The sequence below is a fragment of the Pygoscelis adeliae genome, unplaced genomic scaffold (assembly GCF_000699105.1).
Source record: "Pygoscelis adeliae isolate BGI_AS28 unplaced genomic scaffold, ASM69910v1 Scaffold122, whole genome shotgun sequence".
In the NCBI taxonomy this organism is placed as follows: Eukaryota; Metazoa; Chordata; class Aves; order Sphenisciformes; family Spheniscidae; genus Pygoscelis; species Pygoscelis adeliae.
This window is the reverse complement of record NW_008824358.1, coordinates 6394094-6406230: the sequence shown is the minus strand read 5'-3', so window position 1 is coordinate 6406230 and position 12137 is coordinate 6394094. Positions and strand designations below refer to the sequence as shown.

At 42.8% G+C, this 12137-nt stretch overlaps 1 protein-coding gene across 1 annotated transcript in view; it reads right to left on the bottom strand.

Annotated features, from left to right (window-relative positions):
• Positions 1-409: 409 nt before the first annotated feature.
• Positions 410-12137, bottom strand: part of BUB1 (BUB1 mitotic checkpoint serine/threonine kinase) — an 18919-nt gene continuing 7191 nt past the window's right edge. Inside the window, exons 9-24 of the mRNA XM_009319644.1 lie at positions 11108-11442; positions 10153-10205; positions 9483-9620; positions 8380-8475; positions 7599-7689; positions 7127-7208; positions 6271-6451; positions 5616-5694; positions 4878-5101; positions 4267-4407; positions 3516-3631; positions 1996-2157; positions 1637-1794; positions 1366-1543; positions 1060-1166; positions 410-605 (exon numbers count right to left, since the gene is read on the bottom strand). Coding sequence (XP_009317919.1) covers positions 410-605; positions 1060-1166; positions 1366-1543; positions 1637-1794; positions 1996-2157; positions 3516-3631; positions 4267-4407; positions 4878-5101; positions 5616-5694; positions 6271-6451; positions 7127-7208; positions 7599-7689; positions 8380-8475; positions 9483-9620; positions 10153-10205; positions 11108-11442 — 2337 coding nt within the window. The remainder of the gene's footprint in view (positions 606-1059; positions 1167-1365; positions 1544-1636; positions 1795-1995; positions 2158-3515; positions 3632-4266; positions 4408-4877; positions 5102-5615; positions 5695-6270; positions 6452-7126; positions 7209-7598; positions 7690-8379; positions 8476-9482; positions 9621-10152; positions 10206-11107; positions 11443-12137) is intronic.

The following is a 12137-nucleotide window of genomic DNA, read 5'->3' as shown; positions in this document are numbered from 1 at the left end:
TTTGTAGTGGGACTCTGACCTCAGCATTGACCTTGCTTTCAGGTCAGAGCAGCTGACGTCCCGAGGTCCCTTCAACACGAATGATTCGATGGGCTTTTTCAAAAATCCCAGGGGAGGTTGAAAGCAATTACTTCATCAGTACGCTACTTTTCACCAGCTTTTTTACCCCCCTTAGAAATACACAATATTATAACAACTGTCTACAGTCTCCAGCATGCCCATGCCTCCCAAACTGGACAAGTTAAATTAACAAGTAATTCAGTGTAATTTTTTTCCACAAAAGCATAGAAAGACGCAAGTTATCATTCCTGAAGTTAACCCCAAGAACGTTTATTTTTAAAACAAGTTATTACAAAAAGATTTCACGCCAATAAAATGCCAGTCCCCAGTAACCGTGCAAACCAAATGCTTATTTTCGTGACCGTTTGTGTTCTATAAGCAACACAACAAGTCTGTTCCGAAGGAACTTTATTTCCTTTGCATATGACTTGCAAAACAAGTCCTTCATCCTTTTGCGCAAAACTCCTAGAGAAGGCAGGCTGTGGCAATTGGGGATGTTTAGCATGGTCTCAAAGAACTCTTTCCACAGGTCAGCGTTGGCAAGCCTGCAAAGGAACAAAAACATAAAAAAATTTTCTAAATTCAAGCTGTTAAAATACTATTTCCCGTATTTACCCCGCTCCCTCCCCAGTTAGAGGCTGGAGCAGCTTGCAGACATCGCTGTAACACAACGCAGCTTCCGTTGCGGCATGCTGCTTCGCGAACCAGTGGGATTTTTTCCTCGTTAGTTGTTGCTTCCTCCTTCCAGGCAGCAAATAGCTGAGGACGCCGAATTTCGGCGGTGCAATTCGCCACGTGCACTGCTGAAACACTTCCTGTGACTAAGTCAGTGAATTCTATGAAGCGGTTCCCATGCACCGAACCCAGTTTTTAGGGCATCAAGAAGTGCACGCAAGCAACGCTGAAAGCTCTGACAGAAACTAACCTCAAACAAACCTGGTACTAGTGACGCATCTTTCCAGACAAGGGAAGGTTTTGAAAAGCTTTTTCGGCACTAACCTTCTGAAGGCTCCCTCAGGCTTCCAGATACCGTTTTCGTTCTTCACTTGCATGTAGGTACCAAAGAGCATGCAGTAGACTGTTGCTGCGATGCCGAAGTAGTCTGTCTAAACAAAGTATAAACAAGTTTCATATGAGACCACTAAAAGTTAGCTGAAAAGCACTCTGTGGAGCCAACAGGGCACGCTCTGTAAGAAGAGGGTTCAGGATTGCGTTTTTAAAGCAACAAGCTGAAGCTACAACTCTGGTGCAAAAGTCTAATATTTCTATACTCCAAACGTTCCGGCTGTCTATGCAATCTCATACCTGGTAGTTCCACGGTTTCTGCGTCAGCATTTCAATACACTGAAATCCAGATGTTTCACACTTTGCAGTAAATGCCGTTTCTTCAGGAAAGAGTTTCATGTCTATGCTCTGGCCCAAGTCAATGAGCGTCAAGCCATGAGAGAGACCATCTATGTCACACGTATCGTTGTCCAGAAACCTTTGACCATGATGACAAGAAGTGATCACATAAGTATCAAGGCTACGATATCACGATATGCTGGCATCTCAGGTAGCAAAGGGAAATACTTGCCTTTCTCCAAGTATGAAATTGTCCGGTTTAATGTCACCATGAATGATTTTGCAGCTGTGGAGCTCTTCCACCATATAAAGAATTTTTACAGCAAAGTAGATTACAAGTGCTTGAGGCATCACCTTTTCAGGAAGCTTTTTGTAAATGTTTATGGCATTCTGTAAACAAAAAGATAGCGAAGAACCATCAGCTACACAGAAACAACTTGATATGGGTTACAGGTCCATGTTGATAAACCCAGAATACGTTCACAACGAAGGTCCATAAAGTGGAGAGTAAAGGAGACATCTGAATACCGTAATATAATAGCGCTCCAAAAAGAACATAGATGTTCCAGAGCATAAGCTGATTACACTTACTAGCAACGTTCCATAGTTGTAGAGCTCACCAACCAAAATGCTTCCGTTTTGAAAGAAATGAGCAGAATAAAAGTGGATGTAGAGATGGCGTACACTTGGATTGAGCCTTTCTACCAGTTGTGTTGCTATATAGAACTCCCAAGGGTTGGCAGGCTTCTGGACCTGTAACCAAAAAGTTAATTTACTAGGGAAATCCATTAGCATTAAAGCCAGAGGTTCTTCTCAGGTTGGGGTTTTTTGTTGGTTTTTTTAGCGGCAGACGAGGCGTTTTTCCTCTTGACCAAATAAAATACTTATATCTACAGTAATTAACCTCAGGTCGATACACTCAATGATTAATCCTCTTGAATCAAGACTTCAATTACACACCGCAATTCCATTCTGGCTTATACGCTCTTTTGTATTATTAAAATGTCAGTCTTCCTGCAACATTGATGTTTCTGCTGGCAGCAGACATTTTGTATAAGAGAGAAGGCTTTGAAGTCAAAACAGGAAAACCCTTCCGATTCCTTCCCCTACTATTTCCGCCGCTACACTGAATACCTGATGCTCAAAAAAACCCTTAAGTGACCTTTACATGCTAGAAAGCTCTCAGTTAAGGTGTTACACTAAAAAGATTTTTGCCGAAAGATTAAATGTTGCAGAAGAGATCCACAAAAAGATTCCAAAGGTAGGAAAAAAAGATCTGATGTGGAGAGGCTAAGGCTGTGCGTGTGTGTCAACTCAGTCACATAACCACGTTTCAGCCAGACTGTAGTAACTGCACACGTGCCCTCTCAGCCGGCAGCAGATGCGGGGATGTGCGTGACCTCGTACAACCCTCTTGGGCTAAGCTGACCTCGCAGTCGCGCAGACTTTCCTTTTGGCAGCGGTTCTGATGTAAACACGTGCTATCATCTGTTGCTCATTCCTGCCCTGAAGCAGCCTGGAAGAGGACGGGGCAGAGAGGGAACCGCTCACTCTACAATCGCCATCCAGACAGAGTGTGTTTATTAATAAAACTGGACCAGAGAGGTATCGCCCAGCAAAGCCTACGTAATAGCCAGCGGCCACCAAACAGGCTGGCTGCACAAAGTGCAAAAACGCTTGTGGAAAGCTAGTGGGCAATGTATCCGGAACAAAAGAGTGGCCCTTTCAGCGCGACCTAGTAGCGAGAGCAATTTTATCATCAATCCACACACGTTTTCACTCGCTGTGGACTAAGAGCACTTGCACAAGTAGCTGCCTTTGTTCAGCTGAGAAAGATAGCCTGGCTGTAATTCTGACTCCTTAGGATACTTGCGACTACTTTATAAAGAAAAGATGAAGAGGCAAGTCGGGTCAAGAGGATAAGTAACTTCCCATGTAGAATGAATCAGACATCACAGCGTTCAGTCTGAACAAGGCTTTGAGGACAGACCCATACGCTTTACTTCATATTTATAAATAAGAAAACTCAGCAGAATCCCCCCAGGGTAGGTGTCATTACTATAAGACTCCAGAATTTTCCAGCAGAGCTATTCTGACTCAACACTACTTACCTTGAATATTACTTTCTGATTGTTTCTTGGGTTACTTGCATCCAAAATGGAAGCCTGATAGACTTGAGCAAAAGCTCCCTCTCCAACCAAGCAGTCCACATGGAACGAGCTGGAACCTTTAAGAGATTAACAACATTAAGTCCTGCTTACAAACTTCACAGAAGAGACATCACCACTCGGAGAAGGGGGGGAAAGAAAAAAAAAAAAAAAGAAAAAGCACCAGCCATATACAAGTTATCGCTTTAACCCTAACGCTAGTCTTTCTCTAGAGGTCTCTTCTTGCTAGCCAGCCTTTCCATAGAAGAGAGCCTGTACTCTTGAGAACATGGGTGCTGCAAAGTGCCACATACTAAAAATCAGTGTTTCTATTTCAGTCTGACTCCCTGGAAGTAATCAAATTCCAAAGTGCATTCCTTAAAAAGTAAACACTAATGTTTGAGTCATACAAGTATGTTGCAATTACTGTCATACAGATTTTGTTGACACGGGACTGCTGCTGTTCTATACAAAGTTTGAGAGTTGTCTCACAGTTCACTAGGAAAGGAAAATTAGGAAAATTCCCTACTCAGAATGCCTAATCAAAAAAGACAAACAAAAAACCCCCACAGGTCTAATTTCAAATCTGAGGTTTAGATAATCTGGAAGCTATCTGGATATACGCGCAAGTAAACTGAATTAGAAAAATACTTCAGAGGTTCCCAGAAAAACTTTAAAGCATTTCTTGAAGTGAAATGTTTGAAGTAGCTCTTACCCAGTGGGAGTTCTGTCTTCAGTTTGATGGGCGGAAGAGTGGATTTCCATTCAAAGTAGTTGGCATAGGTGTGCAGTGGTTTAGGAAGCTCTGATAAGAATTTGCAAATCAACTCCTTATCCCAAGGGTTCTCAACAAGGACTTCATGGAAAGAAGAAAAATATTTGAGCTATAAGAAACATGTCATTTCAAAGAGGTAACACAAGCTTATTAAAAAAAAAAAACAGCACAAAAAAAAAATCAAAGGGGGCTAAGTTAAGTATTCCTCAATTTTGACAATCCAGCTTTTATACCTGTGTCTTCCCTATTAAAGTTGCCCAGGAAGACAGATGTTTCGGAAGTATTTGAGCCTCAACTAGCAAAGAAGCCTTAGGCACTCCCGAGTACTCCCGTACTTCAGAATATCTTTGGCATCACATAATACAGGTACGACCCACACTTGCCCTTCCTTACATCACTCGTACATACGCAGCGATCTCCTCGCAGGAGCCACAAGCCAGTTCGCTCACTGCAGTGACCACCTTCATGTTGGAACAAAGCACTGCTGCAAGAACGTGACACTGCTCCGGTCTCGGACTTGACAGAAGAAAACTGTAGGCAATGTTCTGTACCTGCAGCTCTCGCACTCCGGGCTGTCCTGTCCTGCCCAGCTCCAGACAGCTTTTCATGGGAAATTTTTTCCACCCCAAAAGACGAGGAATATTCAGTTCTGCTCGTGGCAGACTGCTCATGTGATCTTTGAGAAGCAGCTGTAGCAATTCCTTGAATTCCATTTCCTTGTTTCAAGACATTTCCTTGAAGCTCTCCTTGTCCTGCAATGTGTTCAAGAGCAGGGCTACATATTTAAAACAAAATATTATTAATTGACAGTACTGCCATGGTATTTTTGCATCTTCAGTAAGCAAAAATGTGTCAACTTTGGCCATAACCAACATTAAGATGAACAAAACGGACATTTCTTAAGAAAATAAGATCTGGTCATATCGTACTACCCACAGTCTAATAACTTTCAAGTTCATTGGCCAACAAGTTCAGCCAATATTGAAAAGAAAGCAGTAGCTTTACACACACAGACATTAAAACTTTCTGGACAGTTAACTTTTCATTTAAACGTGTCAGAAAACTGAAATCGTAGGAGCATTTTCAGGGGCATTATCACCATACTCAGGCTCATTTAACTCCGCAAAGGGCCGAGCCGTATGCTAAGCAGAGTCAGTCTGACACAAATACGTCAGCTCTAGATCACCTGGAAAACTTGAATCGAGAGCAGCACAGCAGACCTGCCTGCTCAGGCATAGATTTGCCTAGCACTCTCAAGCCTTGAAAAATCTCAGCAAGTCATGACATACCTCAGCTTCTTCGGTTTTGTCTGCTTGTGCTGTTCTTCAGAAAACTCCAAATCCATTTGCGGCACGTCATCCCCACAGGCTGAACAAAGGGAGTAGCAACAATAGCAAATATTTATTTTCCCCAAAGGCAAGCACATTTAGAGTATTCTTACCAAGACAAGAAGGTTAAGTCACACTGCAGCTGTGAAAGTTGCTAAGGTATCACAAGAGCTAGGACTGAACAAGCCTATTTTAAAAATATATAAGGAAAGACAACAGCTTGATTTCTTCAGGGAGTGTATTCCAAGACTAAAGAGGGGCAGACAAGCGTAAAGGTGCCCCCAGAAGAAGGCGGTGCTGGGGCTTCAGTCAATTTTTTGACTATTTACAACCCCTTGGAACAGTTCAGAACAGCAGTTCTGCAGTACAGGCAAAGTCCCTCTTGTCCCTCGCCACCTTCTCTTATTCCCCCAATTAAAAATTCTCGGAAGGCTTACGTGCTGGCCAGCCCGTGCTCCCAGCTGCTGTTCTGCAAGGAGTTTGTATTCAGAAGCGGCAGCAGTGGGAGCCATACCTACGCAGCATTTGGCAAGGCCTGCGAGGTAACCAGGGCACAGAAATGGAGTTACCTAGTACTGAATTAGATGCTCTCAACCTGAAGTGTTCATTATTTTACCTTTGTCCTCCAAAGCTTGTCGTGAATGTGCCGACAGGTAATTAAATGGTGTTGATACAAGCTGGGCAGCTCGTGCAAAGTCTCTTGTGTTGTTAGGACTGGGAGCTAATGTCTTATTACTACTTGGTACATTCCACACCGTATAATCATCCCTCAAGAACTCCGGTGTCCCTGTTTCTTCCTAGACAGGAAAAAATATATAAAGATTTAAAACTAAGCCATCAAAACTATCCTGCCAGAGCTGCGCTGTAACCTACTAGCAGCCTCTGCAGTCAGTTTCAATAATGTTGAGTCTGCCTGTGTCAACTTACAACATTAGAAAAATAAAAGAATGGCAATATAACCTAAACCACAGGTTTACATAGTTTTGTATCGGACCTGAATGTTGGCAATAATCAATATCACAGCAAAATGCTAGACAACAAAAATGCCCTAAGAGTCTGAAAAAGCCTGTCTCGTTACTTAGCGATCGCTTATACCCAAGCAGCCTGGCGCTTTACGCATCTCCTTGGCTATGAAAACTGTTAGGTGGTTATTAGAACATGCAGTGTCTCTTGCTCCCTGCCCTTCCTCCTCCAAACAGATGCCAAATCTACATATCAACCGCAGTCGGATTTGTTCTAGAGAAAGAGGTCTCCACTACTAAGCTCCTAGAAGTTTTGCGAAAATGAACAACTGAAAAAGCTCGTCCCATTGGCAGGAAATGGGAAGGGGTATCTAGACTTCAGCCAGGTATCGTTCATAAGAGTGCTCAGGATCGGGATAGAACAAAGGTAAATACAACCGCCTCCGATATCCCCTATAACTACGTAACCCATTTTCAAGGCTAATTCTTGCAATGAGACCAAACACTCACTTCTGTACCCGCTGTACAGTCAGTCAAGGGACGTCCTCCAATAGTTCTGGGCTCTTCTGGCTTGTTTTTATGCTGCGGGATCCTGACAAAACAGGTAGTTTAGAATAGCTTTTCCCCAGGAACTTTCCCAGGCAGACTGATCGTAACAAAGACTTGTTGTTTTTAATTATTTTTTTAAAGAATCCCATTTGCAGATACTTAGAGAAGTTGCAGTAGCTCGAAGAAACAAGCTATCCACAGTTACCCAGAAAATTAAGCATCTCAAGCACACTGTCCAAACAGGAAAGTTGCGCAATTCCACAGAGGAGCAACTACAGCTTTCTCATGCCACTTCCACTGAGCTGCTAGTGATTGTATTCAAGCCAATCCTGTTACTGCAAATACAGTCACAGCAAAATTGTATGGAATAGAAGCAATCCTATATGTAATTCTTAATAAACTGAACTCGGCTATTACTTTTTTCCCTCCTTACCCGCTGTTCTCTTTTTCATTCTCATCTTCAAAGATAGAAAATGCAGGCAGGACAGGGGCAACAACATTAGCTTTCAGACTTCCATCAGGCTCTTAAAAATAAAAGGATAACCAATATTATCTTCACCCAATAAGATTATATAAACAGTCACGTTTTCACCCCTAACCAGGCAACTGATGGTCATGGCTGTATCCAGCTAGGCCAGGAGGATCCTCAGAATTGCCACTCAATTCATCCCTCCTGTAAGCTCTTGGAAACGGGGCAGTTTTTTCCATCTCAAAAACAACCAAGACTGGCCAGGAGTACAGAAGCCTTCTCGGCTGCATCTGACCAGTTGTGAAATATCTCTGTGCTCACCCTTGTAAGCCACTGCTACTGCCTGCTTTTCAGACAATTTTAACTGTTACGATAAGATGGCAGTTCAGATGCCAACACCCAGCCTGCAAAATGTTTTAGAAAAAGCTTTACTCATATGAAGCACCAGCTGTGCCCTTTTCAAAGTCAGGGTTCAAATACCAGAGAAGTCTCTACAGAGAAGCAACGTGTTTAATACGCACATTAAGAGGCTTGCTAACAGTAAAGTGCTTCTGCTGTTCTCAGACTGTGCATCAAAATTTAGAACCTGTTGGTAAATTAAATTCGTTATCAGGGAAGAAGTGGCTTCTTCACTCCACACCTAATCAAACAACTACTTATCTCAAAATTATGAGGACTGACGGGAGGGGTAAACAGGAAATAAAGGAGTGAAATATCATGGACTGAAAAAATAAGTAGTACTTACCACTTCTTCTGCAAAAGACTTCAAATTGCTCCTCGCTTTCTTCAAGAGGAGATGCTTCGGGCAAGATGGGTGTTTGAAACATATCCATGAGAAATCCTGAAAAAGAAATAAAAACCACAAAAATATCACCCCCAGTGAAAGAAATTTTCAGAGGTTCTTCCATTGTGTAGTAGTCAAATCAAATGCCCATTAATTGTTATCATTTGTCAAATGCCAATAACCAATTACTTCTTCATATTGCATTTGCACACTCCAGACAACTGAACAAACACTGGAAGATCCAACTTGGCCAACACATACTTGCTGGCGCCATGGCCTTTTTTTTTTTTCCCTCTCCAAGATAGGATTTCAAGTTCTCCTAAAGGAACAAATTCTCCTTTATCTTCTTAGACATTTGGAAGACTAGTGAATATCACAAGCTGGTTTTTTTATTATTATTTTTACAGATATATATTCAGCTGCAGCAGTTTACTACATGGTAGCGGTTAACAGGTTTACTATCAAAACAGAAGAATGTGGCAGAAGAGTACAAAAGGGATAAACCAATATCAGGTTATTATTACTCCACATCTGACATTAGAATTACAATTGCAATTTCCCTTTTAGGATTTTGAAAAAGCAACGTTTAGAATTAACAATGTCCATTAAATAATCAAAGACCTTTTGCATAAGTCACCCTTATTTCAGCTTTGGGGGAAGCTCAACATCAACCAGAGTTGACTTATTAACTTCCTCACATTCTTCCACAGTAGTCCATTGTAGGTCATCACCTCGGACACAGGAGTCCCTGGCAGTACTGACAAGAGCAGCTCAGAGCACACGCTGCCCAAAGCAGCCTGGCAGGTGTACCGTCAGTGACTTATCCAGGAGTTTACAGGATGCGGCTGCTGGGACGTTATCAAAGCATCTATTTCTGGTCAAAAGCTTTGGGTCATCCAGACAATTGCAAAAGAAAAGTACGGATTTAATTTTGTTTTCCTCTTTGATTGCATGATGCACATGCCCATCACTAGATAGCCTCCTTGCGTATTCGGCTCCACTAAGATTACCAGGCAAGATCCCATTAACTCCAGTGAAACTAGCACGCTATTCCAGATGCTTACCCAACGCTTCCTTCGTATGAACTGTAGGTGAAGGCTGCACTTTGAACGGTGTTGCCTGCATCGCTCCTCCCAGCGAGGTGTTTGGGGTAGCTTGAGAAGCATTGCCAGAAGCAAAGGAAGAATTTCCAACTCTAGATGCTAGAAACGAGAACAGCGAGATCATTTCTGAAGTAGCCCGGGATTGTTTATTAACGTTTCAGTAACTAGCAAAATGTTAGTAAGAGAAGTAAACAAGATGAGTAGCAGAGTGACAACCCAGAATTTTGGGAGAGCAGATTTTGGCTTGTTCAGAGATCTGCTTGGCAGGTTCCCAAGGGAGACTGCCCTGAAGGGCAAGAGGGACCTTGGACAGCTGGGTGGCCTCTGCGGACTCCGTCTTCAATTCACAGGAACGACCCATTCTGACACAGAGAGCCAAGCAGGCAGGAAGCCACCAAGGACAAACAGCGAACTCCCGGCTGAGCTCAAACAAAAAGGAATTGCACAGAAGGTGGAAACAGGGACTGGCTCCCTGGAAGGGACACAGGGGCATTGCCCAAACATACAGGGATGAAGTTAGGAAAATCAAAAAGCTTAGCTAGGGTTGGAACTAGTAGCCACATGCTATTAATCCCCAGCCAGTAACAGTCATACCAATAGCATCAGTCTTTATCAAAATTTGGCTTATTACCTTCTTTCACGTCCACAGAAGTAGTTAGTCCAGTGGATCCCTTGTTAGGGTGCCTTCAAGGGAAAGATTAAGAACATGAGCTTGAAATAAAAGCTATTATTTAAATTCCAGCTTCAGTTCAGGACTTAGCAGTAATGCACTCTAAGCAGTAAGGAGGCATTTCCCAGTCTAGAACAAAGAAAACATCCCAGACAGGCAGCAACTAGTGATCCTATTTCCCCCCCCCATGAATGACTCTTTTTAGTCACACAAACGAAGCAAGCCAGAGACCCTTTAGAACATTATTAGGGACTGCCCCCAGAAAGTTTCTCATACAGTTGCTACAGGTATAAAACCTTGAAAGGCAGCAGAGCCCTTTAAAAAGGTTGAAATGCTGGCGTTAAATACTCTTCTTGGATACAGTTTGCCTCCAAGTAACTCCATAATATGAGTGAATGACAACTGGTTCCATTTCCTCTTGTCGGCCAAGCCTACGCAGCCATGCTTGCTTTGCCAACCTAGGTTTTCTTCCTCCGCCCCCCAATTCTGTTTCCTGTATTAGCTAAGTCACACAAGCAAGAGTGCAGAAGGATAAATGCAAGCACTTCTTTTCTTCTCTGGAAACCGTCATGGCCAAGATGTAATGTATGGGATCTGCATGAACTAAGCATGTCCTGTCGTTTATTTCAGGCATGCAGGGACAGCAATGCTGAATAATTACTTCAGTTACACACTGAATTTCCTCTTAGTCGTTACAATTAAAACACAGGGTTAAAGGAATTAAAAACTGAAATGAGGACTGTAAGTTACGTAAGTTTGATCCATGTCTAAATATCAGTTTCCACAGGCTACTTCAGAATTTTTTTCCAGAAGAGAAAGAAAGAGAATTTTTTTTTTTTTAGTTAATTCTCAGCTGAAGTGTAGATACTGAAGACTGCACAATTTGCAGAGCAAGAATTAGCCTGTTTATACGTACTGTTCTCCAGTGCTCCAATTAAGAGCCAAGTCAGGATGTGCCCGTTCCTGAGCCGAAACATTATTGAATGGAGGGTGTAACAAACTGTTCTGGAGTTCTCCAAGCTCTAGCTGAGTTTTGACCGCATCTTTCTTGTATGTTGCTTCCCACAGGGAGGTCGATGTCATCCAGCGGCCAACGGGTTTCACTGACTGCAGTGTAAGAGCAGTGGATGATAAAGTACTTGATCGAGGCTGGTCTGGCACCAGATCTTGGGCGTTCTGCAGATCTGAGCTTTGACAAGATGCCATCCAGTTCTGCTGTAGACCTGCACCGGGTGTCACGTGTGGATGCACCTTTAGAGATGAGAAATGTTCTTTTATGCTCAAAAACCCCCACACAAATATAGCCATTGCCATTTTCCCTTTTATTTCTGCATAACTAGAACAGTTTTCCATGCATAAGAGAACCTTTATATGCAACTAAAACTAAATCGCGGAGAAGCAAAATGAACTTTTGGGTTTAACAATTAAAATGTACTTCATCAAGTATTTAAAGTTATGCCAGGTATCTGTACTAGTCAGGTATTGCAGCCTGAACTTCCAGGTTTAGTTAACAATCTACTCTGGTTACTGTCTAAAGCACGGTTAAATTTTGCGAGATAGAATCTTAGAATCATAGAATCTTTTAGGTTGGGAAAGACCTCTAAGACCATCAAGTCCAACCCTTAAGCTAGCACTGCCAAGTCCACCACTAAACCGTGTCCCGCAGCACCACATCTACACATCTTTTAAACGCCTCCAGGGATGGTGACTCAACTGCTTCCCTGGGCAGCCCGTCCCAGTGCTTGACAACCCTTTCGGTAAAGAAATTTTTCCTCACATCCAATCTAAACCTCCCCTGGTGCAACTTGAGGCCGTTTCCTCTCCTCCTATCGCTTGTTACTTGGGAGAAGAGACCGACCCCCCCCTCGCTACAACCTCCTTTCAGGGAGTTGCAGAGAGCGATGAGGTCTCCCCTCAGCCTCCTTTTCTCCAGGCTAAACAACCCC